Source organism: Salvelinus fontinalis, chromosome 1, assembly GCF_029448725.1.
Source record: "Salvelinus fontinalis isolate EN_2023a chromosome 1, ASM2944872v1, whole genome shotgun sequence".
Classification (NCBI taxonomy): domain Eukaryota; kingdom Metazoa; phylum Chordata; class Actinopteri; order Salmoniformes; family Salmonidae; genus Salvelinus; species Salvelinus fontinalis.
The window spans coordinates 620,028-646,900 of NC_074665.1; the positions used below are offsets into that span (position 1 = coordinate 620,028).

Below are 26,873 nucleotides of genomic sequence, written 5' to 3' on the forward strand. Positions count from 1 at the left end.
ACAGTCTAGTCAGACACTACAGTCTAGTCAGTCACTACAGTCTAGTCAGTCACTACAGTCTAGTCAGCCACTACAGTCTAGTCAGTCACTACAGTCTAGTCAGTCACTACAGTCTAGTCAGTCACTACAGTCTAGTCAGTCACTACAGTCTAGTCAGTCACTACAGTCTAGTCAGCCACTACAGTCTAGTCAGTCACTACAGTCTAGTCAGTCACTACAGTCTAGTCAGTCACTACAGTCTAGTCAGTCACTACAGTCACTACAGTCTAGTCAGTCACTACAGTCTAGTCAGTCACTACAGTCTAGTCAGTCACTACAGTCTAGTCAGTCACTACAGTCACTACAGTCTAGTCAGTCACTACAGTCTAGTCAGTCACTACAGTCTAGTCAGTCACTACAGTCACTACAGTCTAGTCAGCCACTACAGTCTAGTCAGTCACTACAGTCTAGTCAGTCACTACAGTCTAGTCAGCCACTACAGTCTAGTCAGTCACTACAGTCTAGTCAGTCACTACAGTCTAGTCAGTCACTACAGTCACTACAGTCTAGTCAGTCACTACAGTCTAGTCAGTCACTACAGTCTAGTCAGTCACTACAGTCTAGTCAGTCACTACAGTCTAGTCAGTCACTACAGTCACTACAGTCTCGTCAGTCACTACAGTCTAGTCAGTCACTACAGTCTAGTCAGTCACTACAGTCACTACAGTCTAGTCAGTCACTACAGTCTAGTCAGCCACTACAGTCTGGTCAGCCACTACAGTCTGGTCAGTCACTACAGTCACTACAGTCTAGTCAGTCACTACAGTCTAGTCAGTCACTACAGTCTAGTCAGCCACTACAGTCTAGTCAGTCACTACAGTCTGGTCAGTCACTACAGTCACTACAGTCTAGTCAGCCACTACAGTCTGGTCAGTCACTACAGTCTAGTCAGTCACTACAGTCTAGTCAGTCACTACAGTCTAGTCAGTCACTACAGTCTAGTCAGTCACTACAGTCTAGTAAGTCACTACAGCCTGGTCAGTCCGTACAGTCGTTGGTTTCCCCACTTCAGGATCTGATTGGTTTGTCTGTGAGGTGGTGCGAGGATAGAGTAGACTTCAACATTAACCATAACTGTAACCAGCACAGTGAGGACAGTACATTTAAGATACTTGTTCAAATGTTCACTTGCCGACTACCCTTGTTCCTCCTGATAGTGTTGTGGTGCAGGTAGGATAGATACTAGACTGGTTAGGGCCTGTCTGTTCCTCCTGTTAGTGTTGTGGTGCAGGTAGGATAGATACTAGACTGGTTAGGGCCTGTCTGTTCCTCCTGATAGTGTTGTGGTGCAGGTAGGATAGATACTAGACTGGTTAGGGCCTGTCTGTTCCTCCTGATAGTGTTGTGGTGCAGGTAGGATAGATACTAGACTGGTTAGGGCCTGTCTGTTCCTCCTGATAGTGTTGTGGTGCAGGTAGGATAGATACTAGACTGGTTAGGGCCTGTCTGTTCCTCCTGATAGTGTTGTGGTGCAGGTAGGATAGATACTAGACTGGTTAGGGCCTGTCTGTTCCTCCTGATAGTGTTGTGGTGCAGGTAGGATAGATACTAGACTGGTTAGGGCCTGTCTGTTCCTCCTGATAGTGTTGTGGTGCAGGTAGGATAGATACTAGACTGGTTAGGGCCTGTCTGTTCCTCCTGATAGTGTTGTGGTACAGGTAGGATAGATACTAGACTTGTTAGGGCCTGTCTGTTCCTCCTGTTAGTGTTGTGGTACAGGTAGGATAGATACTAGACTGGTTAGGGCCTGTCTGTTCCTCCTGATAGTGTTGTGGTACAGGTAGGATAGATACTAGACTGGTTAGGGCCTGTCTGTTCCTCCTGATAGTGTTGTGGTGCAGGTAGGATAGATACTAGACTGGTTAGGGCCTGTCTGTTCCTCCTGATAGTGTTGTGGTGCAGGTAGGATAGATACTAGACTGGTTAGGGCCTGTCTGTTCCTCCTGATAGTGTTGTGGTGCAGGTAGGATAGATACTAGATAGGTTAGGGCCTGTCTGTTCCTCCTGATAGTGTTGTGGTGCAGGTAGGATAGATACTAGACTGGTTAGGGCCTGTCTGTTCCTCCTGATAGTGTTGTGGTGCAGGTAGGATAGATACTAGACTGGTTAGGGCCTGTCTGTTCCTCCTGATAGTGTTGTGGTACAGGTAGGATAGATACTAGACTGGTTAGGGCCTGTCTGTTCCTCCTGATAGTGTTGTGGTGCAGGTAGGATAGATACTAGACTGGTTAGGGCCTGTCTGTTCCTCCTGATAGTGTTGTGGTGCAGGTAGGATAGATACTAGACTGGTTAGGGCCTGTCTGTTCCTCCTGTTAGTGTTGTGGTGCAGGTAGGATAGATACTAGACTGGTTAGGGCCTGTCTGTTCCTCCTGATAGTGTTGTGGTACAGGTAGGATAGATACTAGACTTGTTAGGGCCTGTCTGTTCCTCCTGTTAGTGTTGTGGTACAGGTAGGATAGATACTAGACTGGTTAGGGCCTGTCTGTTCCTCCTGATAGTGTTGTGGTACAGGTAGGATAGATACTAGACAGGTTAGGGCCTGTCTGTTCCTCCTGATAGTGTTGTGGTGCAGGTAGGATAGATACTAGACTGGTTAGGGCCTGTCTGTTCCTCCTGATAGTGTTGTGGTGCAGGTAGGATAGATACTAGACTGGTTAGGGCCTGTCTGTTCCTCCTGTTAGTGTTGTGGTGCAGGTAGGATAGATACTAGACTGGTTAGGGCCTGTCTGTTCCTCCTGTTAGTGTTGTGGTGCAGGTAGGATAGATACTAGACTGGTTAGGGCCTGTCTGTTCCTCCTGATAGTGTTGTGGTGCAGGTAGGATAGATACTAGACTGGTTAGGGCCAGTCTGTTCCTCCTGATAGTGTTGTGGTACAGGTAGGATAGATACTAGACTGGTTAGGGCCTGTCTGTTCCTCCTGTTAGTGTTGTGGTGCAGGTAGGATAGATACTAGACTGGTTAGGGCCTGTCTGTTCCTCCTGATAGTGTTGTGGTGCAGGTAGGATAGATACTAGATAGGTTAGGTTTAATTGTAGTCACATAAAGGCTGTGACTACAACTAACCCAGAGAGACCCCTTCACACCATGTTATAGAGACAAAGGCCCAGAGGAACCTTGAAACAGCCCGAGAAAACACAATGTCGTCTATTGTTTGTGATTCCAACAACAACTTTCACATGTCCAATAACGACGCTACTCTTTAGCAGATAAGGAAATGCCAACACACCTTCATGTGCCGTGCCTTTATGAAGACAAGCCCCAGTGATGATCTCTCCCTGGCCTGAACAAGCACTGGGAGTCTGTTATCTGCTGTATCCTCAGTCTCGGCACAGATTTGATGTGAGACTGCTTCCTGCTTCATCCCCTGTCCACTTCCTGTTAAGCTGTGGCCCTTCAGAATCATTACACTACTTCCTGTTCGTCCTTCAGAACCTTCTGGTCAGAGGAACTCATCATTCTACAATATGACTTCCTGTCAGAAGCTTATCAGGAGGAGCAGATACAGGCCCTAATGCTAACATAGTCTCACCGTCCGTCTCCCCCCCCTCCCTCTCTGTCTCTCTGGTGATCAGCCTAGCGTAACCCTAAGAACTGACCTTCTGCACAGTTTCCCATTTGTGTCAGAAATCTGCTGTACTGAATGAGAGAGGGGCAAGTCTGTTTTAAAGTGCAAATCTGCCACTGTTTAACTTTCATTTATCTCGAGCACCAAACCTGTGTCAAGGGCGTGTTTCTATGAATTGTGGTTAAGAAGTTCAGAAGGTCCTGAAATGCTTCTTCTGTGACATCACAGGGTAGGATTTAAAGCTCTAGAACGTTCTAGCCAGAGGCGTTGTGTTGCTCCCCACGTCACCTCTAATCTCATTGGGTTTGGAAATCGCTGTAAACTGCTGGGGGAGATTGGTGGGGTGGTCGGGGTTAGGGGACCTACCAAGGAGGGGTGTGGGGGTAGTAGAAGATCTGGGGGGGGGGGGGTAGAGGGGTGCGTAATGAGTTCCCCAGCTGGCCCCCTGGGACCTGTGGGCTCGTGCTCCGTTCCTCTCCTGCCCGCTTTAAATCCACAAGCTGTTTATTTAGTCAAGATTAGGAACGTAAAACCTTACAACATCCTGGGAACGCGGAGAGAGATGGAGAATGATGGAGTAAGTCATGAAAATGAATGGAGAGAGAGAGAAAGGAGGAGATGAGACAACAGAAGGAAGAGGGATAGTGAAATTCACCTTCTACAGGATGTCATTCAACAAATGGATGTTATTGTAATTAACTGATCACTGTTTTCCACTTATTCAAGCAATATTGGCTTTCACATCCTCACACCAAGTTGACTTGAGCCAAAGCAGACTGTACATGGCTCAGCTGTTCCCTTAGCTGCTACAGATAAATACTGTATACCTGATTCAACTGATGGCTGATTCAAAATGGTGGCTGCAGACAATTATACCTGATTCAACTATAGCTGATTCAACTATACCTGATTCAACTATACCTGATTCAACTATACCTGATTCAACTATACCTGATTCAACTATACCTGATTCAACTATAGCTACAGACAGCTATACCTGATTCAACTATAGCTGATTCAACTATAGCTGATTCAACTATACCTGATTCAACTATAGCTGATTCAACTATACCTGATTCAACTATACCAGATTCAACTATACCTGATTCAACTATAGCTGATTCAACTATAGCTGATTCAACTATACCTGATTCAACTATAGCTACAGACAGCTATACCTGATTCAACTATAGCTGATTCAACTATACCTGATTCAACTATAGCTGATTCAACTATAGCTGATTCAACTATACCTGATTCAACTATAGCTGATTCAACTATACCTGATTCAACTATAGCTGATTCAACTATAGCTGATTCAACTATAGCTGATTCAACTATAGCTGATTCAACTATAGCTACAGACAATTATAGTTGGTTCGACGATACCCGATTGCTTATTCAAGTGATAGCTGCAGTGTTGGTTGTGTGTGAGAGGCTACTGGATGTGGTGTGTGTAGTACCAGGTCCTCTGTGGTGCACCAGTAGGACATGACAGGTGTGTGTAGTACCAGGTCCTCTGAGGTGCACCAGTAGGACATGACAGGTGTGTGTAGTACCAGGTCCTCTGAGGTGCACCAGTAGGACATGACAGGTGTGTGTAGTACCAGGTCCTCTGTGGTGCACCAGTCTCCCCAGGAGGCAGTAGGACATGACAGGTGTGTGTAGTACCAGGTCCTCTGTGGTGCACCAGTCTCCCCAGGAGGCAGTAGGACATGACAGGTGTGTGTAGTACCAGGTCCTCTGTGGTGCACCAGTCTCCCCAGGAGGCAGTAGGACATGACAGGTGTATGTAGTACCAGGTCCCCTGTGGTGCACCAGTCTCCCCAGGAGGCAGTAGGACATGACAGGTGTGTGTAGTACCAGGTCCTCTGTGGTGCACCAGTCTCCCCAGGAGGCAGTAGGACATGACAGGTGTGTGTAGTACCAGGTCTGAGGCAGGAAACCGATGTGTTGTGAGGCTAGATGCTACAGAGGGCTTTAAGACGGGTGTGCTACTATCAGTACTATCGTCTGACCTCCTCTCTCCTTCCTGTGGGCCTAATAAGAGCTGCTCTCATCTTCTGATAACAACCCCAAAACACAGGATGCAGGTCCTTCTGATCAGCATGTACCCGAGGTCTATGTGCCTGGCTCCCTGTCTGGTCCTTGTTCCTGAGATCTTGAATGTGTACCTCCTGGGTTTACTACCAGGTCTGGGGCTGACAGGGCTCAACCTGGGTGATGAAACTGTTCCAACATCCATACTGGAGGAGGTCAAGTGTTCCCTGCAGGGGGTTCTGTGGTCAATATGGACATACAGTCCATGTCTCAATCACAACAGTCATAGCACCACATGGGTGGGATGCTAGGTAGATATAGCACCACATGGATGGGATGCTAGGTAGATATAGCACCACATGGATGGGATGCTAGGTAGATATAGCACCACATGGATGGGATGCTAGGTAGATATAGCACCACATGGATGGGATGCTAGGTAGATATAGCACCACATGGATGGGATGCTAGGTAGATATAGCACCACGTGGATGGGATGCTAGGTAGATATAGCACCACATGGATGGGATGCTAGGTAGATATAGCACCACATGGATGGGATGCTAGGTAGATATAGCACCACATGGATGGGATGCTAGGTAGATATAGCACCACATGGATGGGATGCTAGGTAGATATAGCACCACATGGATATAGCACCACATGGATGGGATGCTAGGTAGATATAGCACCACATGGATGGGATGCTAGGTAGATATATCACCACATGGATATAGCACCACATGGATGGGATGCTAGGTAGATATAGCACCACATGGATGGGATGCTAGGTAGATATATCACCACATGGATATAGCACCACATGGATGGGATGCTAGGTAGATATAGCACCACATGGATGGGATGCTAGGTAGATATATCACCACATGGATATAGCACCACATGGATGGGATGCTAGGTAGATATAGCACCACATGGATGGGATGCTAGGTAGATATAGCACCACGTGGATGGGATGCTAGGTAGATATAGCACCACGTGGATGGGATGCTAGGTAGATATAGCACCACATGGATGGGATGCTAGGTAGATATAGCACCACATGGATGGGATGCTAGGTAGATATAGCACCACATGGATGGGATGCTAGGTAGATATAGCACCACATGGATGGGATGCTAGGTAGATATAGCACCACATGGATGGGATGCTAGGTAGATATAGCACCACATGGATGGGATGCTAGGTAGATATAGCACCACATGGATGGGATGCTAGGTAGATATAGCACCACGTGGATGGGATGCTAGGTAGATATAGCACCACATGGATGGGATGCTAGGTAGATATAGCACCACATGGATGGGATGCTAGGTAGATATAGCACCACGTGGATGGGATGCTAGGTAGATATAGCACCACATGGATGGGATGCTAGGTAGATATAGCACCACATGGATGGGATGCTAGGTAGATATAGCACCACATGGATGGGATGCTAGGTAGATATAGCACCACATGGATGGGATGCTAGGTAGATATAGCACCACATGGATATAGCACCACATGGATGGGATGCTAGGTAGATATAGCACCACATGGATGGGATGCTAGGTAGATATATCACCACATGGATATAGCACCACATGGATGGGATGCTAGGTAGATATAGCACCACATGGATGGGATGCTAGGTAGATATATCACCACATGGATATAGCACCACATGGATGGGATGCTAGGTAGATATAGCACCACATGGATGGGATGCTAGGTAGATATATCACCACATGGATATAGCACCACATGGATGGGATGCTAGGTAGATATAGCACCACATGGATGGGATGCTAGGTAGATATAGCACCACATGGATGGGATGCTAGGTAGATATAGCACCACGTGGATGGGATGCTAGGTAGATATAGCACCACATGGATGGGATGCTAGGTAGATATAGCACCACGTGGATGGGATGCTAGGTAGATATAGCACCACATGGATGGGATGCTAGGTAGATATAGCACCACGTGGATATAGCACCACATGGATGGGATGCTAGGTAGATATAGCACCACGTGGATGGGATGCTAGGTAGATATAGCACCATGTGGATGGGATGCTAGGTAGATATAGCACCACGTGGATGGGATGCTAGGTGGATATAGCACCACATGGATGGGATGCTAGGTAGATATATCACCACATGGATATAGCACCACATGGATGGGATGCTCGGTAGATATAGCACCACATGGATGGGATGCTAGGTAGATATAGCACCACATGGATATAGCACCACATGGATGGGATGCTAGGTAGATATAGCACCACATGGATGGGATGCTAGGTAGATATAGCACCACATGGATGGGATGCTAGGTAGATATAGCACCATGGGATGCTAGGTAGATATAGCACCACGTGGATGGGATGCTAGGTAGATATAGCACCACATGGATGGGATGCTAGGTAGATATAGCACCACATGGATGGGATGCTAGGTAGATATAGCACCACCTCAATGGGATGCTAGGTAGATATAGCACCACATGGATGGGATGCTAGGTAGATATAGCACCACATGGATGGGATGCTAGGTAGATATAGCACCACATGGATGGGATGCTAGGTAGATATAGCACCACATGGATGGGATGCTAGGTAGATATAGCACCACATGGATGGGATGCTAGGTAGATATAGCACCACATGGATGGGATGCTAGGTAGATATAGCACCACATGGATGGGATGCTAGGTAGATATAGCACCACATGGATGGGATGCTAGGTAGATATAGCACCACGTGGATGGGATGCTAGGTAGATATAGCACCACATGGATGGGATGCTAGGTAGATATAGCACCACATGGATGGGATGCTAGGTAGATATAGCACCACATGGATGGGATGCTAGGTAGATATAGCACCACATGGATGGGATGCTAGGTGGATATAGCACCACGTGGATGGGATGCTAGGTAGATATAGCACCACATGGATGGGATGCTAGGTAGATATAGCACCACATGGATGGGATGCTAGGTAGATATAGCACCACGTGGATGGGATGCTAGGTAGATATAGCACCACATGGATATAGCACCACATGGATGGGATGCTAGGTAGATATAGCACCACATGGATGGGATCCTAGGTAGATATAGCACCACATGGATGGGATGCTAGGTAGATATAGCACCACATGGATGGGATGCTAGGTAGATATAGCACCACGTGGATGGGATGCTAGGTGGATATAGCACCACGTGGATGGGATGCTAGGTAGATATAGCACCACATGGATGGGATGCTAGGTAGATATAGCACCACATGGATGGGATGCTAGGTAGATATAGCACCACATGGATGGGATGCTAGGTAGATATAGCACCACATGGATGGGATGCTAGGTAGATATAGCACCACATGGATGGGATGCTAGGTAGATATAGCACCACATGGATGGGATGCTAGGTAGATATAGCACCACATGGATGGGATGCTAGGTAGATATAGCACCACGTGGATGGGATACTAGGTAGATGCTTTGGTTTGAGGAGGAACACTGTCTCCAGTGAGACCAAGGATAGACACAGGAAGTGGGGGGTTGATGTGGACTTCCTGTATGTGTTAGAAGCCTTGAACAGTATACTTCCTCTTCCTGCTAACCCTGTGTGATGACTCCTCTATGGTCCTGTACGGTGTGATGTCATGAGCTCTCAGACATGTCTAGAACAGCAGTGTAACATGTTGTCTCCTCTCTACAGCCCATGTCTAGAACAGGGGATGGGAGATGAGTTCAACCTCATGGATCATTCAGACATCTACATACTAGACTTCAGTAAGTGGCTCTTTTTTCACACACACACACACACACACACACACACACACACACACACACACACACACACACACACACACACACACACACACGATTATTCAGACCTCTACATACTAGACTTTAGTAAGTAGCTTTGTACACACACACCCTGTTCCTCCCACAGCCCCTTCAAAGCCATGTCCGGTTGGCAGAGGGTCAGTCTCATTGTCACAGAGAGGGTCAATGTTTGTGGGCTGTAATTAAACCTGAGGACAGTGTGGACTGGCAGTGCCCCAGTGCCCATTCTCTATCCCCTGCCACGCAGCAGCCCCTGGGCACACATGAGCCATCCTGTTCCTGTCTCTGTGCCAGCAGCATGCCAACCCCTGAGCCTGTCCTCTGTCTGTTTGTCTCTGTGCCAGCAGCATGCCAACCCCTAAGCCTGCCCTCTGTCTGTCTGTCTGTCCGTATTGCAGCAGCATGCCAACCCCTGAGCCTGCCCTCTGTCTCTCTGTCCGTATTGCAGCAGCATGCCAACCCCTGAGCCTGCCCTCTGTCTGTCTCTCTGTCCGTATTGCAGCAGCATGCCAACCCCTGAGCCTGCCCTCTGTCTGTCTGTCTGTATTGCAGCAGCATGCCAACCCCTGAGCCTACCCTCTGTCTGTCTGTCTCTGTGCCAGCAGCATGCCAACCCCTGAGCCTACCCTCTGTCTGTCTGTCTCTGTGCCAGCAGCATGCCAACCCCTGAGCCTGCCCTCTGTCTGTCTGTCTCTGTGCCAGCAGCATGCCAACCCCTGAGCCTACCCTCTGTCTGTCTGTCTCTGTGCCAGCAGCATGCCAACCCCTGAGCCTACCCTCTGTCTGTCTGTCTCTGTGCCAGCAGCATGCCAACCCCTGAGCCTGCCCTCTGTCTGTCTGTCCGTATTGCAGCAGCATGCCAACCCCTGAGCCTACCCTCTGTCTGTCTGTCTGTCTCTGTGCCAGCAGCATGCCAACCCCTGAGCCTGCCCTCTGTCTGTCTGTCTCTGTGCCAGCAGCATGCCAACCCCTGAGCCTGCCCTCTGTCTGTCTGTCTCTGTGCCAGCAGCATGCCAACCCCCGAGCCTGCCCTCTGTCTGTCCGTATTGCAGCAGCATGCCAACCCCTGAGCCTGCCCTCTGTCTGTCTGTCTCTGTGCCAGCAGCATGCCAACCCCTGAGCCTGCCCTCTGTCTGTCTGTCTCTGTGCCAGCAGCATGCCAACCCCTGAGCCTGCCCTCTGTCTGTCTGTCTCTGTGCCAGCAGCATGCCAACCCCTGAGCCTGCCCTCTGTCTGTCCGTATTGCAGCAGCGTGATACCAGTGGTGGCACAACCCTTTTAAGGGCACAAGCTGAACGGAAGTGGGTTTCTTCTCACGGGAGTTGGGGGGGTGGGTTATGGGGGACTTTATCGGAGTGAGTAAGTCTGGTTGTAGTATATCAAGATGGCGCCAACAGAGATGGTCGCCTCGCTTCTAGCTCTTCGGAAAACTATGCAGTATTTTGTTAGCTCAGAAAATCTTACGTGTTATTTCATAACATGAAGAAGATGTTATCTTCCGGGAAGAACTATTGGATATCCGAGCGACGTCAACTTACCAACATTACGACCAGGAATACGACTTTCACGAAGCGGATCCTTTGTTCGAACTACCCAAGGCATTCAAACTGTTTCCAGAGACCCAAAACAACGTTGCTGCAGGAGAGGTAGACGGAGCCTTCTGGTCTTCGGAGGCGCGCCACCCGCCGCTTCTGAGTATTTTACTCGCTAATGTCCAGGCTCTAGATAACACCACAGACAAAATTAGGGCTAGGGTTGCTTTCCACGTAATATACTTTGTTTCACAGAAACATGGCTCCCTGGGAACATGCTGTCGGTGTCGGTACAACCACCGGGATTCTTTATGCGTCGCGCCGACAAAATAAACACCTCTCTGGGAAGAATAAGGGCGGGGCTGTATGCTTCATGATAACGACTCATGGTGTAATCATAACAAAACGAATTGTATTGGTCACATACACGTGATTAGCAGATGTTAATGTGAGTGTAGCGAAATGCTTGTGCTTCTAGTTCCGACAGTGCATCAATATCTAACAATTACACAACATATACCCAATACATAACAATCTAAGTAGGAATGCATAAAGACCATATACATATGGACGAGTGATGTCAGAGCAGAACGGACTAAGATACAGTATAGAATACAGTACATACACATGAGATGAATAATGCAAGATATGTAAACATGAAGTGACTAAGATACCGTAGAATAGTATAGAATACCGTATAGGCAGTTGAAGTCGGAGGTTTACATACACTTAGGTTAGAGTCATTACAACTTGTTTTTCAACCACTCCACAAATTTCTTGTTAACAAACTATAGTTTTGGCAAGTCGGTTAGGACATCTACTTTGTGCATGACACAAGTCATTTATCCAACAATTGTTTACAGACAGATTATTTCACTTATAATTCACTGTATCACAATTCCAGTGGGTCAGAAGTTTACATACACTAAGTTGACTGTGCCTTTAAACACCTTGGAAAATTCCAGAAATTATTTCATGGCTTTAGAAGCTTCTGATAGGCTAACTGACATAATTTGAGTCAATTGGAGGTGTACCTGTGGATGTATTTCCTCCTGACAGAGCTGGTGAACTGAGTCAGGTTTGTAGGCCTCCTTGCTCGCACACGCTTTTTCACTTCTGCCAACAAATTTTCTATAGGATTGAGGTCAGGACTTTGTGATGGCCACTCCAATACCTTGACTTTGTCTTAAGCCATTTTGCCACAATTTTGTAAGTATGCTTGGGTTCATTGTTTATTTGGAAGACCCATTTGCGACCAAGCTCTAACTTCCTGACTGATGTCTTGAGACGATGATTCAATATATCTACATAATTGTCCTCATGATGCCATCTATTTTGTGAAATGCACCAGTCCCTCCTGCAGCAAAGCAACACCACAACATGATGCTGCCACCCCCGTGCTTCACGGTTGGGATGGTGTTCTTCGGCTTGCAAGCCACCCCCTTTTTCCTCCAAACATAACGATGGTCATTATGGCCAAACAGTTCTATATTTGTTTCATCAGACCAGAGGACATTTCTCCAAAAGTACGATCTTTGTCCCCATGTGCAGTTACAAACCGTAGTCTGGCTTTTTTTATGGCGGTTTTGGATTCTTCCTTGCTGAGCGGCCTTTCAGGTTATGTCGATATAGGATGAGCCAGACTTGTGGAGCTCTACAAAAAAAAAAGCTGTCTTAGCTGATTAATTTTGATTTTCCCATGATGTCAAGCATAGAGGCACTGAGTTTGAAGGTAGGCTTTGAAATACATACATAAATACATACATACATGAAATACTATATGCTGACTCAGACGGCATCCCTAGCCGCGTCCTCAGAGCATGCGCATAAACACACCAGCCACACTGGCTGGTGTGTTTACGGACATATTCAATCTCTCCCAATTGAATGTTGTCCCCACATGCTTCAAGATGTCCATCATTGTTCCTGTACCCAAGAAGGCAAAGATAACTGAACTGAATGTCTATCGCCCGTAGTACTCACTTCTGTCATCATGAAGTGCTTCGAGAGACTAGTCAAGCATCATATCACCTCCACCCTACCTGACACCCTAGACCCACTTCAGTTTGATTACCGCCCCAATAGATCCACAGATGATGCAATCGTCATCACACTGCACACTGCCCTATCCCATCTGGACAAGAGGAATACCTATGTCAGAATGCTGTTCATTGACTACAGCTCAGCATTCAACACCATAGTACCCTCCGAGCTCATCATTAGCATATGTAGGCAATGTCTCCACGTGCTCTGGCAGCTTTCATGGCTGGGATCAGTTCTTTCCTCTTCTGGCTCACAGCTTCAGGATAGTCCTTGTTGAGGAAGATATACGTTCTTCTCAAGTTCATGGCTCTTTTCCAGAACAGCTACCTTGTCCTTGAACCTCAGGAACTTGACCACTATCGGCCTGGGCCTATCACCTTGGCCTGTCACCTGCTCCTGTCGCTTGGGGAGGTGGTGGGTTTTCTAGTCCTGTGGGCGCTCTCCACCTCAATCTACCTGTGGTTCATCTTCAGTTTCTTCAAGATCATTTCCCTCACTTTGTGGATATTTGGCAATTTTAGTGCCATGCTGTTCCGCCTTGATTGTCCCTCGATATAATCTGATTTATCCGTCATTGTGATCATGGATTCACACACAGAACTGATGTCCTCTCCATGACTTACAGATTGCTATCATCTTGCCGTTCTCCTTTTTAAACTCTGCAGTTCTCCCAGGGTCAGCTCGATAACTGTTCTTCAGGTCCTGGACCTCTGTGGTCTGGTCGTCCATTCTTTTATTAGTTGACTCCACCAGTATTGTTCTTCAGGTCATTAGCTGTTGCTAAGGTAACTGAGCTAAACGACTATCGCCCGTAGTGCTCACTTCTGTCATCATGAAGTGCTTCGAGAGACTAGTCAAGGATCATATATCATATACCTGACACCTTAGACCCACTTCAGTTTGATTACCGCCCCAATAGATCCACAGATGATGCAATCGCCATCACACTGCACACTGCCCTATCCCATCTGGAGAAGAGGAATACCTATGTAAGAATGCTGTTCATCGACTACAGCTCAGCATTCAACACCATAGTACCCTCCAAGCTCATCATTAAGCATATGTAGGCAATGTCTCCACGTGCTCTGGCAGCTTTCATGGCTGGGATCAGTTCTTTCCTCTTCTGGGGCACATGAATGTATGTAGAGCTCAGCATTCAACACCATAGTTCCCTCCAAGTTCATCATTAAGCTGGAGGCCCTGGGTCTCAACCCTGCCTTGTGCAATTTGGGTCCTGGACTGTCTGACGGGTCGCCCCCAGGTGGTGAAGGTAGGAAACAACATCTCCACTTCACTGATCCTCAGCACTGGGGCCCCACAAGGGTGCGTTCTCAGCCCCCTCCTGTACTCCCTATTCACGCATGACTGCGTGGCCACGCACGCCTCCAACTCAATCATCAAGTTTGCAGACGACACTACAGTAGTGGACTTGATTACCAACAACGACGACACGGCCTACAGGGAGGCGGTGAGGGCCCTCGGAGTGTGGTGTCAGGAAAATAACCTCACACCCAACGTCAACAAAACAAAGGAGATGATTGTGGACTTCAGGAAACAGCAGAGGGAGCACCCCCCTATCCACATCGACGGGACAGTAGTGGAGAAGGTGGAAAGTTTCAAGTTCGTCTGCATACACATCACGGACAAACTGAAATGGTCCACCCACACAGACAGTGTGGTGAAGAAGGCGCAGCAGCGCCTCTTCAACCTCAGGAGGCTGAAGAAATTTGGCTTGTCACCTACAACCCTCAGAAACGTTTACACATGCGCAATCGAGAGCATCCTGTCGGGTTGTATCACCGCCTACGGCAACTGCTCCGCCCACAACCGTGAGGCTCTCCAGAGGGTGGTGAGGTCTGCACAACGCATCACCGGGAGCAAACTACCTGCCCTCCAGGTCACCTACACCACCCGATGTCACAGGAAGGCCATAAAGATCCTCAAGGACATCAACCATCTTGAGCCACTTCCTGTTCACCCCGCTATCATCCAGAAGGCGAGGTCAGTACAGGTGCATCAAAGCAGGGACCGAGAGACTGAAAAACAGCTTCTATCTCAAGGCCATCAGACTGTTAAACAGCCATCACTAACTCAGAGAGGCTGCTGCCAACATACAGACTTGAAATCATTGGTCACTTTAATAAATGGACCACTAGTCACTTTAAATAATGCCACTTTAGTAATGTTTACATATCTTGCATTACTCATCTCATATGTATATACTTTGTTTAATACCATCTATTGCATCTTGCCTATGATGTTCTATACCATCACTCATCCATATATTTATATGTACATATTCTTATTACATTCCCTTTACTTAGATTTGTGTGTATTAGGTAGATGCTGTGGAATTGTTAGATGTTACTTGTTAGATATTGCTGCACTGTCGGAACTAGAAGCACAAGCATTTCGCTACACTCGCATTAACATCTGCTAACCATGTGTATGTGACCAATAAGATTTGATTTGAGTAAACACACTGGATCGTCCAGACCTCTACTGGTTATAGTAAACACACTGGATCATCCAGACCTCTACTGGTTATAGTAAACACACTGGATCATCCAGACCTCTACTGGTTATAGTAAACACACTGGATCATCCAGACCTCTACTGGTTATAGTAAACACACTGGATCATCCAGACCTCTACTGGTTATAGTAAACACACTGGATCATCCAGACCTCTACTGGTTATAGTAAACACACTGGATCATCCAGACCTCTACTGGTTATAGTAAACACACTGGATCATCCAGACCTCTACTGGTTATAGTAAACACACTGAATCATCCAGACCTCTACTGGTTATAGTAAACACACTGGATCATCCAGACCTCTACTGGTTATAGTAAACACACTGGATCATCCAGACCTCTACTGGTTATAGTAAACACACTGGATCATCCAGACCTCTACTGGTTATAGTAAACACACTGGATCATCCAGACCTCTACTGGTTATAGTAAACACACTGGATCATCCAGACCTCTACTGATTATTGTAAACACACTGGATCATCCAGACCTCTACTGGTTATAGTAAACACACTGAATCATCCAGACCTCTACTGGTTATAGTAAACACACTGAATCATCCAGACCTCTACTGGTTATAGTAAACACACTGGATCGTCCAGACCTCTACTGGTTATAGTAAACACACTGAATCATCCAGACCTCTACTGGTTATAGTAAACACACTGAATCATCCAGACCTCTACTGGTTATAGTAAACACACTGAATCATCCAGACCTCTACTGGTTATAGTAAACACACTGAATCATCCAGACCTCTACTGGTTATAGTAAACACACTGGATCATCCAGACCTCTACTGGTTATAGTAAACACACTGAATCATCCAGACCTCTACTGGTTATAGTAAACACACTGAATCATCCAGACCTCTACTGGTTATAGTAAACACACTGAATCATCCAGACCTCTACTGGTTATAGTAAACACACTGGATCATCCAGACCTCTACTGATTATTGTAAACACACTGAATCATCCAGACCTCTACTGGTTATAGTAAACACACTGAATCATCCAGACCTCTACTGGTTATAGTAAACACACTGAATCATCCAGACCTCTACTGGTTATAGTAAACACACTGGATCATCCAGACCTCTACTGGTTATAGTAAACACACTGAATCATCCAGACCTCTACTGGTTATAGTAAACACACTGAATCATCCAGACCTCTACTGGTTATAGTAAACACACTGAATCATCCAGACCTCTACTGGTTATAGTAAACACACTGGATCATCCAGACCTCTACTGATTATTGTAAACACACTGAATCATCCAGACCTCTACTGGTTATAGTAAACACACTGAATCATCCAGACCTCTACTGGTTATAGTAAACACACTGAATCATCCAGACCTCTACTGGTTATAGTAAACACACTGAATCATCCAGACCTCTACTGATTATTGTAAACACACTGGATCATCCAGACCTCTACTGGTTATAGTAAACACACTGGATCATCCAGACCTCTACTGGTTATAGTAAACACACTGAATCATCCAGACCTCTACTGGTTATAGTAAACACACTGGATCATCCAGACCTCTACTGGTTATAGTAAACACACTGAATCATCCAGACCTCTACTGGTTATAGTAAACACACTGGATCATCCAGACCTCTACTGATTATTGTAAACACACTGAATCATCCAGACCTCTACTGGTTATAGTAAACACACTGAATCATCCAGACCTCTACTGATTATTGTAAACACACTGGTATATCTCTACCTCTCTGACCAGTGGTTAGATAAGGATGTTTTGTTGACTCTGACTTTCTCTCTGTGTCTCTGTCTCTGTGTCTGTTTCCCTCTGGCTCTGTGTCTCTCTGTGTGTCTGTCTCAGTGTGTCATTAGCTCTGCCTGATGGCAATGTTAAAGGTGTTAATATCCTTTCCTGTCTCAGGTCCTAATCTGAAGACATTATGCAAGCTAGCTGTTATTAACTACAGTCTGGACCAGCAGGGACTACCACACGACATCAGGTAACACCTTCCCCTAACCCCTGACCCTGAACCAAGCTAGCTGTTATTAACTAGTCTGGGCCAGGGTGGTCTACCACACAACCTCAGGTAACCCCTTCCTCTAACCCTTAACCCCTGAACCAAGCTAGCTGTTATTAACTAGTCTGGGCCAGGGTGGTCTACCACACAACCTCAGGTAACCCCTTCCTCTAACCCTTAACCCCTGAACCAAGCTAGCTGTTATTAACTAGGCTGGACCAACTAGGACTACCACACTCTCTTCTCTCCTTCTCTTCTCCTCACCTCTTTTATCTACTCTTTTCTCTCTTCCTCTTCTCTCCTTTCCTCTTCTTCTCTCCTCTCCTCACCTGTCCTCTACTCGCCTCTTCTATTCTCTTCTCTCCTTCTTTCCTCTCCTCCTCTCATCTTCTCTTTCTTTTCTTCTCTCCTCTTCTCTCCTCTCTTCTCCTCTCTTCTCCTCTCCTCTCTTTCCCTACTTTTCTCTCTCCTCTCCTCTTCTGTCGTCCTCTTCCTCCTAGTGGTTGTGTTATGTCTTTGTGTGCTTGACAGCATCGTCACTCTCATCCAGTAAAATGTTTATTTTCCATGCTAATGTTCTACTGCTACCACTACTAATGTTCTACTGCTACCACTACTAATGTTCTACTGCTACCACTACTAATGTTCTGCTGCTACCACTACTAATGTCCTGCTGCTACCACTACTAATGTCCTGCTGCTACCACTACTAATGTTCTGCTGCTACCACTACTAATGTCCTGCTGCTACCACTACTAATGTTCTGCTGCTACCACTACTAATGTCCTGCTGCTACCACTACTAATGTTCTGCTGCTACCACTACTAATGTCCTGCTGCTACCACTACTAATGTCCTGCTGCTACCACTACTAATGTTCTGCTGCTACCACTACTAATGTCCTGCTGCTACCACTACTAATGTCCTGCTGCTACCACTACTAATGTTCTACTAGTCAACACATTTATCTGCTACCACTACTAATGTTCTGCTGCTACCACTACTAATGTTCTGCTGCTACCACTACTAATGTCCTGCTGCTACCACTACTAATGTCCTGCTGCTACCACTACTAATGTCCTGCTGCTACCACTACTAATGTTCTACTAGTCAACACATTTATCTGCTACCACTACTAATGTTCTGCTGCTACCACTACTAATGTTCTGCTGCTACCACTACTAATGTCCTGCTGCTACCACTACTAATGTCCTGCTGCTACCACTACTAATGTTCTGCTGCTACCACTACTAATGTCCTGCTGCTACCACTACTAATGTTCTGCTGCTACCACTACTAATGTCCTGCTGCTACCACTACTAATGTTCTACTGCTACCACTACTAATGTTCTGCTGCTACCACTACTAATGTCCTGCTGCTACCACTACTAATGTCCTGCTGCTACCACTACTAATGTCCTGCTGCTACCACTACTAATGTCCTGCTGCTACCACTACTAATGTCCTGCTGCTACCACTACTAATGTCCTGCTGCTACCACTACTAATGTCCTGCTGCTACCACTACTAATGTCCTGCTGCTACCACTACTAATGTTCTGCTGCTACCACTACTAATGTCCTGCTGCTACCACTACTAATGTCCTGCTGCTACCACTACTAATGTCCTGCTGCTACCACTACTAATGTTCTGCTGCTACCACTACTAATGTTCTGCTGCTACCACTACTAATGTTCTGCTGCTACCACTACTAATGTTCTGCTGCTACCACTACTAATGTTCTGCTGCTACCACTACTAATGTTCTGCTGCTACCACTACTAATGTTCTGCTGCTACCACTACTAATGTCCTGCTGCTACCACTACTAATGTTCTGCTGCTACCACTACTAATGTCCTGCTGCTACCACTACTAATGTCCTGCTGCTACCACTACTAATGTTCTACTGCTACCAATACTAATGTTCTACTGCTACCACTACTAATGTTCTACTAGTCAACACATGTATCTGCTACCACTACTAATGTCCTGCTGCTACCACTACTAATGTTCTGCTGCTACCACTACTAATGTTCTACTAGTCAACACGTTTATCTGCTACCACTACTAATGTCCTGCTGCTACCACTACTAATGTCCTACTGCTACCACTACTAATGTTCTGCTGCTACCACTACTAATGTCCTACTGCTACCACTACTAATGTCCTGCTGCTACCACTACTAATGTTCTACTAGTCAACACGTTTATCTGCTACCACTACTAATGTCCTGCTGCTACCACTACTAATGTCCTACTGCTACCACTACTAATGTTCTGCTGCTACCACTACTAATGTCCTACTGCTACCACTACTAATGTCCTACTGCTACCACTACTAATGTTCTGCTGCTACCACTACTAATGTCCTGCTGCTACCACTACTAATGTCCTGCTGCTACCACTACTAATGTTCTACTGCTACCACTACTAATGTTCTGCTGCTACCACTACTAATGTCCTGCTGCTACCACTACTAATGTCCTGCTGCTACCACTACTAATGTCCTGCTGCTACCACTACTAATGTTCTGCTGCTACCACTACTAATGTCCTGCTGCTACCACTACTAATGTCCTACTGCTACCACTACTAATGTCCTGCTGCTACCACTACTAATGTCCTGCTGCTACCACTACTAATGTCCTGCTGCTACCACTACTAATGTCCTGCTGCTACCACTACTAATGTTCTGCTGCTACCACTACTAATGTCCTGCTGCTACCACTACTAATGTCCTGCTGCTACCACTACTAATGTCCTGCTGCTACCACTACTAATGTCCTGCTGCTACCACTACTAATGTCCTGCTGCTACCACTACTAATGTCCTGCTGCTACCACTACTAATGTTCTACTGCTACCACTACTAATGTCCTGCTGCTACCACTACTAATGTCCTGCTGTTACCACTACTAATGTTCTACTAGTCAACACATTTATCTGCTACCACTACTAATGTCCTACTGCTACCACTACTAATGTCCTGCTGCTACCACTACTAATGTCCTGCTGCTACCACTACTAATGTCCTGCTGCTACCACTACTAATGTCCTGCTGCTACCACTACTAATGTTCTACTAGTCAACACATTTATCTGCTACCACTACTAATGTTCTACTGCTACCACTACTAATGTTCTGCTGCTACCACTACTAATGTCCTGCTGCTACCACTACTAATGTCCTGCTGCTACCACTACTAATGTTCTGCTGCTACCACTACTAATGTTCTGCTGCTACCACTACTAATGTCCTGCTGCTACCACTACTAATGTCCTGCTGCTACCACTACTAATGTTCTGCTGCTACCACTACTAATGTTCTGCTGCTACCACTACTAATGTCCTGCTGCTACCACTACTAATGTTCTACTGCTACCACTACTAATGTTCTGCTGCTACCACTACTAATGTCCTGCTGCTACCACTACTAATGTCCTGCTGCTACCACTACTAATGTCCTGCTGCTACCACTACTAATGTTCTGCTGCTAACACTACTAATGTTCTACTGCTACCACTACTAATGTTCTGCTGCTACCACTACTAATGTCCTGCTGCTACCACTACTAATGTCCTGCTGCTACCACTACTAATGTTCTGCTGCTACCACTACTAATGTCCTGCTGCTACCACTACTAATGTCCTACTGCTACCACTACTAATGTCCTGCTGCTACCACTACTAATGTCCTGCTGCTACCACTACTAATGTTCTGCTGCTACCACTACTAATGTTCTGCTGCTACCACTACTAATGTTCTGCTGCTACCACTACTAATGTCCTGTTGCTACCACTACTAATGTTCTGCTGCTACCACTACTAATGTTCTGCTGCTACCACTACTAATGTTCTACTGCTACCACTACTAATGTCCTGCTGCTACCACTACTAATGTCCTGCTGCTACCACTACTAATGTCCTGCTGCTACCACTACTAATGTTCTGCTGCTAACACTACTAATGTCCTGCTGCTACCACTACTAATGTTCTACTGCTACCACTACTAATGTCCTGCTGCTACCACTACTAATGTTCTGCTGCTACCACTACTAATGTTCTGCTGCTACCACTACTAATGTCCTGCTGCTACCACTACTAATGTTCTGCTGCTACCACTACTAATGTTCTACTGCTACCACTACTAATGTCCTGCTGCTACCACTACTAATGTTCTGCTGCTACCACTACTAATGTTCTGCTGCTACCACTACTAATGTCCTGCTGCTACCACTACTAATGTTCTGCTGCTACCACTACTAATGTTCTGCTGCTACCACTACTAATGTTCTACTGCTACCACTACTAATGTCCTGCTGCTACCACTACTAATGTCCTGCTGCTACCACTACTAATGTCCTGCTGCTACCAGTACTAATGTTCTACTAGTCAACACATTTATCTGCTACCACTACTAATGTCCTGCTGCTACCACTACTAATGTTCTGCTGCTACCACTACTAATGTTCTGCTGCTACCACTACTAATGTTCTACTAGTCAACACATTTATCTGCTACCACTACTAATGTCCTGCTGCTACCACTACTAATGTCCTACTGCTACCACTACTAATGTCCTGCTGCTACCACTACTAATGTTCTACTAGTCAACACATTTATCTGCTACCACTACTAATGTCCTACTGCTACCACTACTAATGTCCTGCTGCTACCACTACTAATGTCCTGCTGCTACCACTACTAATGTCCTGCTGCTACCACTACTAATGTCCTGCTGCTACCACTACTAATGTCCTGCTGCTACCACTACTAATGTCCTGCTGCTACCACTACTAATGTTCTGCTGCTACCACTACTAATGTTCTACTAGTCAACACATTTATCTGCTACCACTACTAATGTTCTGCTGCTACCACTACTAATGTTCTGCTGCTACCACTACTAATGTTCTGCTGCTACCACTACTAATGTTCTACTAGTCAACACATTTATCTGCTACCACTACTAATGTCCTGCTGCTACCACTACTAATGTCCTACTGCTACCACTACTAATGTCCTGCTGCTACCACTACTAATGTTCTACTAGTCAACACATTTATCTGCTACCACTACTAATGTCCTACTGCTACCACTACTAATGTCCTGCTGCTACCACTACTAATGTCCTGCTGCTACCACTACTAATGTCCTGCTGCTACCACTACTAATGTCCTGCTGCTACCACTACTAATGTCCTGCTGCTACCACTACTAATGTCCTGCTGCTACCACTACTAATGTTCTACTGCTACCACTACTAATGTTCTACTAGTCAACACATTTATCTGCTACCACTACTAATGTTCTGCTGCTACCACTACTAATGTCCTGCTGCTACCACTACTAATGTTCTGCTGCTACCACTACTAATGTTCTACTGCTACCACTACTAATGTCCTGCTGCTACCACTACTAATGTCCTGCTGCTACCACTACTAATGTTCTGCTGCTACCACTACTAATGTTCTGCTGCTACCACTACTAATGTCCTACTGCTACCACTACTAATGTCCTGCTGCTACCACTACTAATGTCCTGCTGCTACCACTACTAATGTTCTACTGCTACCACTACTAATGTCCTACTGCTACCACTACTAATGTCCTGCTGCTACCACTACTAATGTTCTACTAGTCAACACATTTATCTGCTACCACTACTAATGTCCTGCTGCTACCACTACTAATGTCCTGCTGCTACCACTACTAATGTCCTGCTGCTACCACTACTAATGTTCTGCTGCTACCACTACTAATGTCCTGCTGCTACCACTACTAATGTTCTGCTGCTACCACTACTAATGTTCTACTGCTACCACTACTAATGTTCTGCTGCTACCACTACTAATGTCCTGCTGCTACCACTACTAATGTCCTACTGCTACCACTACTAATGTTCTACTGCTACCACTACTAATGTTCTGCTGCTACCACTACTAATGTTCTGCTGCTACCACTACTAATGTCCTGCTGCTACCACTACTAATGTTCTACTAGTCAACACATTTATCTGCTACCACTACTAATGTTCTGCTGCTACCACTACTAATGTTCTGCTGCTACCACTACTAATGTTCTACTAGTCAACACATTTATCTGCTACCACTACTAATGTCCTGCTGCTACCACTACTAATGTTCTACTGCTACCACTACTAATGTTCTACTGCTACCACTACTAATGTCCTGCTGCTACCACTACTAATGTTCTACTGCTACCACTACTAATGTCCTGCTGCTACCACTACTAATGTTCTGCTGCTACCACTACTAATGTTCTACTGCTACCACTACTAATGTCCTGCTGCTACCACTACTAATGTCCTGCTGCTACCACTACTAATGTTCTACTGCTACCACTACTAATGTCCTGCTGCTACCACTACTAATGTTCTGCTGCTACCACTACTAATGTCCTGCTGCTACCACTACTAATGTTCTACTAGTCAACACATTTATCTGCTACCACTACTAATGTCCTGCTGCTACCACTACTAATGTTCTACTGCTACCACTACTAATGTTCTACTAGTCAACACATTTATCTGCTACCACTACTAATGTCCTGCTGCTACCACTACTAATGTCCTGCTGCTACCACTACTAATGTCCTACTGCTACCACTACTAATGTCCTGCTGCTACCACTACTAATGTTCTACTGCTACCACTACTAATGTTCTGCTGCTACCACTACTAATGTTCTGCTGCTACCACTACTAATGTTCTACTGCTACCACTACTAATGTCCTGCTGCTACCACTACTAATGTCCTGCTGCTACCACTACTAATGTTCTACTGCTACCACTACTAATGTCCTGCTGCTACCACTACTAATGTTCTGCTGCTACCACTACTAATGTCCTGCTGCTACCACTACTAATGTTCTACTAGTCAACACATTTATCTGCTACCACTACTAATGTCCTGCTGCTACCACTACTAATGTTCTACTGCTACCACTACTAATGTTCTACTAGTCAACACATTTATCTGCTACCACTACTAATGTCCTGCTGCTACCACTACTAATGTCCTGCTGCTACCACTACTAATGTCCTGCTGCTACCACTACTAATGTCCTGCTGCTACCACTACTAATGTCCTACTGCTACCACTACTAATGTCCTGCTGCTACCACTACTAATGTTCTACTGCTACCACTACTAATGTTCTGCTGCTACCACTACTAATGTTCTGCTGCTACCACTACTAATGTTCTACTTCTACCACTACTAATGTCCTGCTGCTACCACTACTAATGTCCTGCTGCTACCACTACTAATGTTCTACTGCTACCACTACTAATGTCCTGCTGCTACCACTACTAATGTTCTGCTGCTACCACTACTAATGTCCTGCTGCTACCACTACTAATGTTCTACTAGTCAACACATTTATCTGCTACCACTACTAATATCCTGCTGCTACCACTACTAATGTTCTACTGCTACCACTACTAATGTTCTACTGCTACCACTACTAATGTCCTGCTGCTACCACTACTAATGTCCTGCTGCTACCACTACTAATGTTCTACTGCTACCACTACTAATGTCCTGCTGCTACCACTACTAATGTCCTGCTGCTACCACTACTAATGTCCTGCTGCTACCACTACTAATGTTCTACTGCTACCACTACTAATGTCCTGCTGCTACCACTACTAATGTTCTGCTGCTACCACTACTAATGTCCTGCTGCTACCACTACTAATGTTCTACTAGTCAACACATTTATCTGCTACCACTACTAATGTCCTGCTGCTACCACTACTAATGTTCTACTGCTACCACTACTAATGTTCTACTAGTCAACACATTTATCTGCTACCACTACTAATGTCCTGCTGCTACCACTACTAATGTCCTGCTGCTACCACTACTAATGTCCTGCTGCTACCACTACTAATGTCCTGCTGCTACCACTACTAATGTTCTGCTGATAAGTAATGGGCTACTGAATACGCGTGCGTGAACACACACACCACTCTGGTGGGATCAGGGCCCCAGTGACTCCCCTCGTCCCGACTAGGACTAGTGCTGATCTTCAACCCCCATGCCAATCACCCCCTGTCCCACAACACACTGGAGTCAACCCCCTCCTCACACACGCTTCCAGCAAGTCAGAAAGAGTGTGTGTTAGAGAGAGAAAGGGAGGGAAAGGCGAGCCAGTGAAAACAACCAGTGACCTGTCATCAGGCCAGCTCTCATCTCAGCCCCTCTAGTCTCCATCAGTCTCCCTCTGTAACCCTCAGCCCCTCTAGTCTCCATCAGTCTCCCTCTGTAACCCTCAGCCCCTCTAGTCTCCATCAGTCTCCCTCTGTAACCCTCAGCCCCTCTAGTCTCCATCAGTCTCCCTCTGTAACCCTCAGCCCCTCTGGTCTCCATCAGTCTCCCTCTGTAACCCACAGCCCCTCTGGTCTCCATCAGTCTCCCTCTGTAACCCACAGCCCCTCTAGTCTCCATCAGTCTCCCTCTGTAACCCTCAGCCCCTCTAGTCTCCCTCTGTAACCCTCAGCCCCTCTAGTCTCCATCAGTCTCCCTCTGTAACCCTCAGCCCCTCTAGTCTCCATCAGTCTCCCTCTGTAACCCTCAGCCCCTCTAGTCTCCATCAGTCTCCCTCTGTAACCCTCAGCCCCTCTAGTCTCCATCAGTCTCCCTCTGTGACCCTCAGCCCCTCTTGTCTCCATCAGTCTCCCTCTGTAACCCTCAGCCCCTCTAGTCTCCATCAGTCTCCCTCTGTAACCCTCAGCCCCTCTAGTCTCCATCAGTCTCCCTCTGTAACCCTCAGCCCCTCTTGTCTCCATCAGTCTCCCTCTGTAACCCTCAGCCCCTCTAGTCTCCATCAGTCTCCCTCTGTAACCCTCAGCCCCTCTAGTCTCCATCAGTCTCCCTCTGTAACCCTCAGCCCCTCTAGTCTCCATCAGTCTCCCTCTGTAACCCTCAGCCCCTCTAGTCTCCATCAGTCTCCCTCTGTAACCCTCAGCCCCTCTAGTCTCCATCAGTCTCCCTCTGTGACCCTCAGCCCCTCTTGTCTCCATCAGTCTCCCTCTGTAACCCTCAGCCCCTCTAGTCTCCATCAGTCTCCCTCTGTGACCCTCAGCCCCTCTTGTCTCCATCAGTCTCCCTCTGTAACCCTCAGCCCCTCTAGTCTCCATCAGTCTCCCTCTGTAACCCTCAGCCCCTCTAGTCTCCATCAGTCTCCCTCTGTAACCCTCAGCCCCTCTTGTCTCCATC

At 46.4% G+C, this 26,873-nt stretch overlaps 1 protein-coding gene across 1 annotated transcript in view; it reads left to right on the top strand.

Moving 5' to 3' along the window:
• Positions 1-26,873, top strand: part of LOC129862753 (kelch domain-containing protein 3-like) — a 186,726-nt gene that overhangs the window by 147,356 nt on the left and 12,497 nt on the right. The window contains exons 9-10 of the mRNA XM_055934725.1: positions 9,381-9,454; positions 17,544-17,622. Of these exons, the coding sequence (XP_055790700.1) occupies positions 9,381-9,454; positions 17,544-17,622 (153 nt within the window). The remainder of the gene's footprint in view (positions 1-9,380; positions 9,455-17,543; positions 17,623-26,873) is intronic.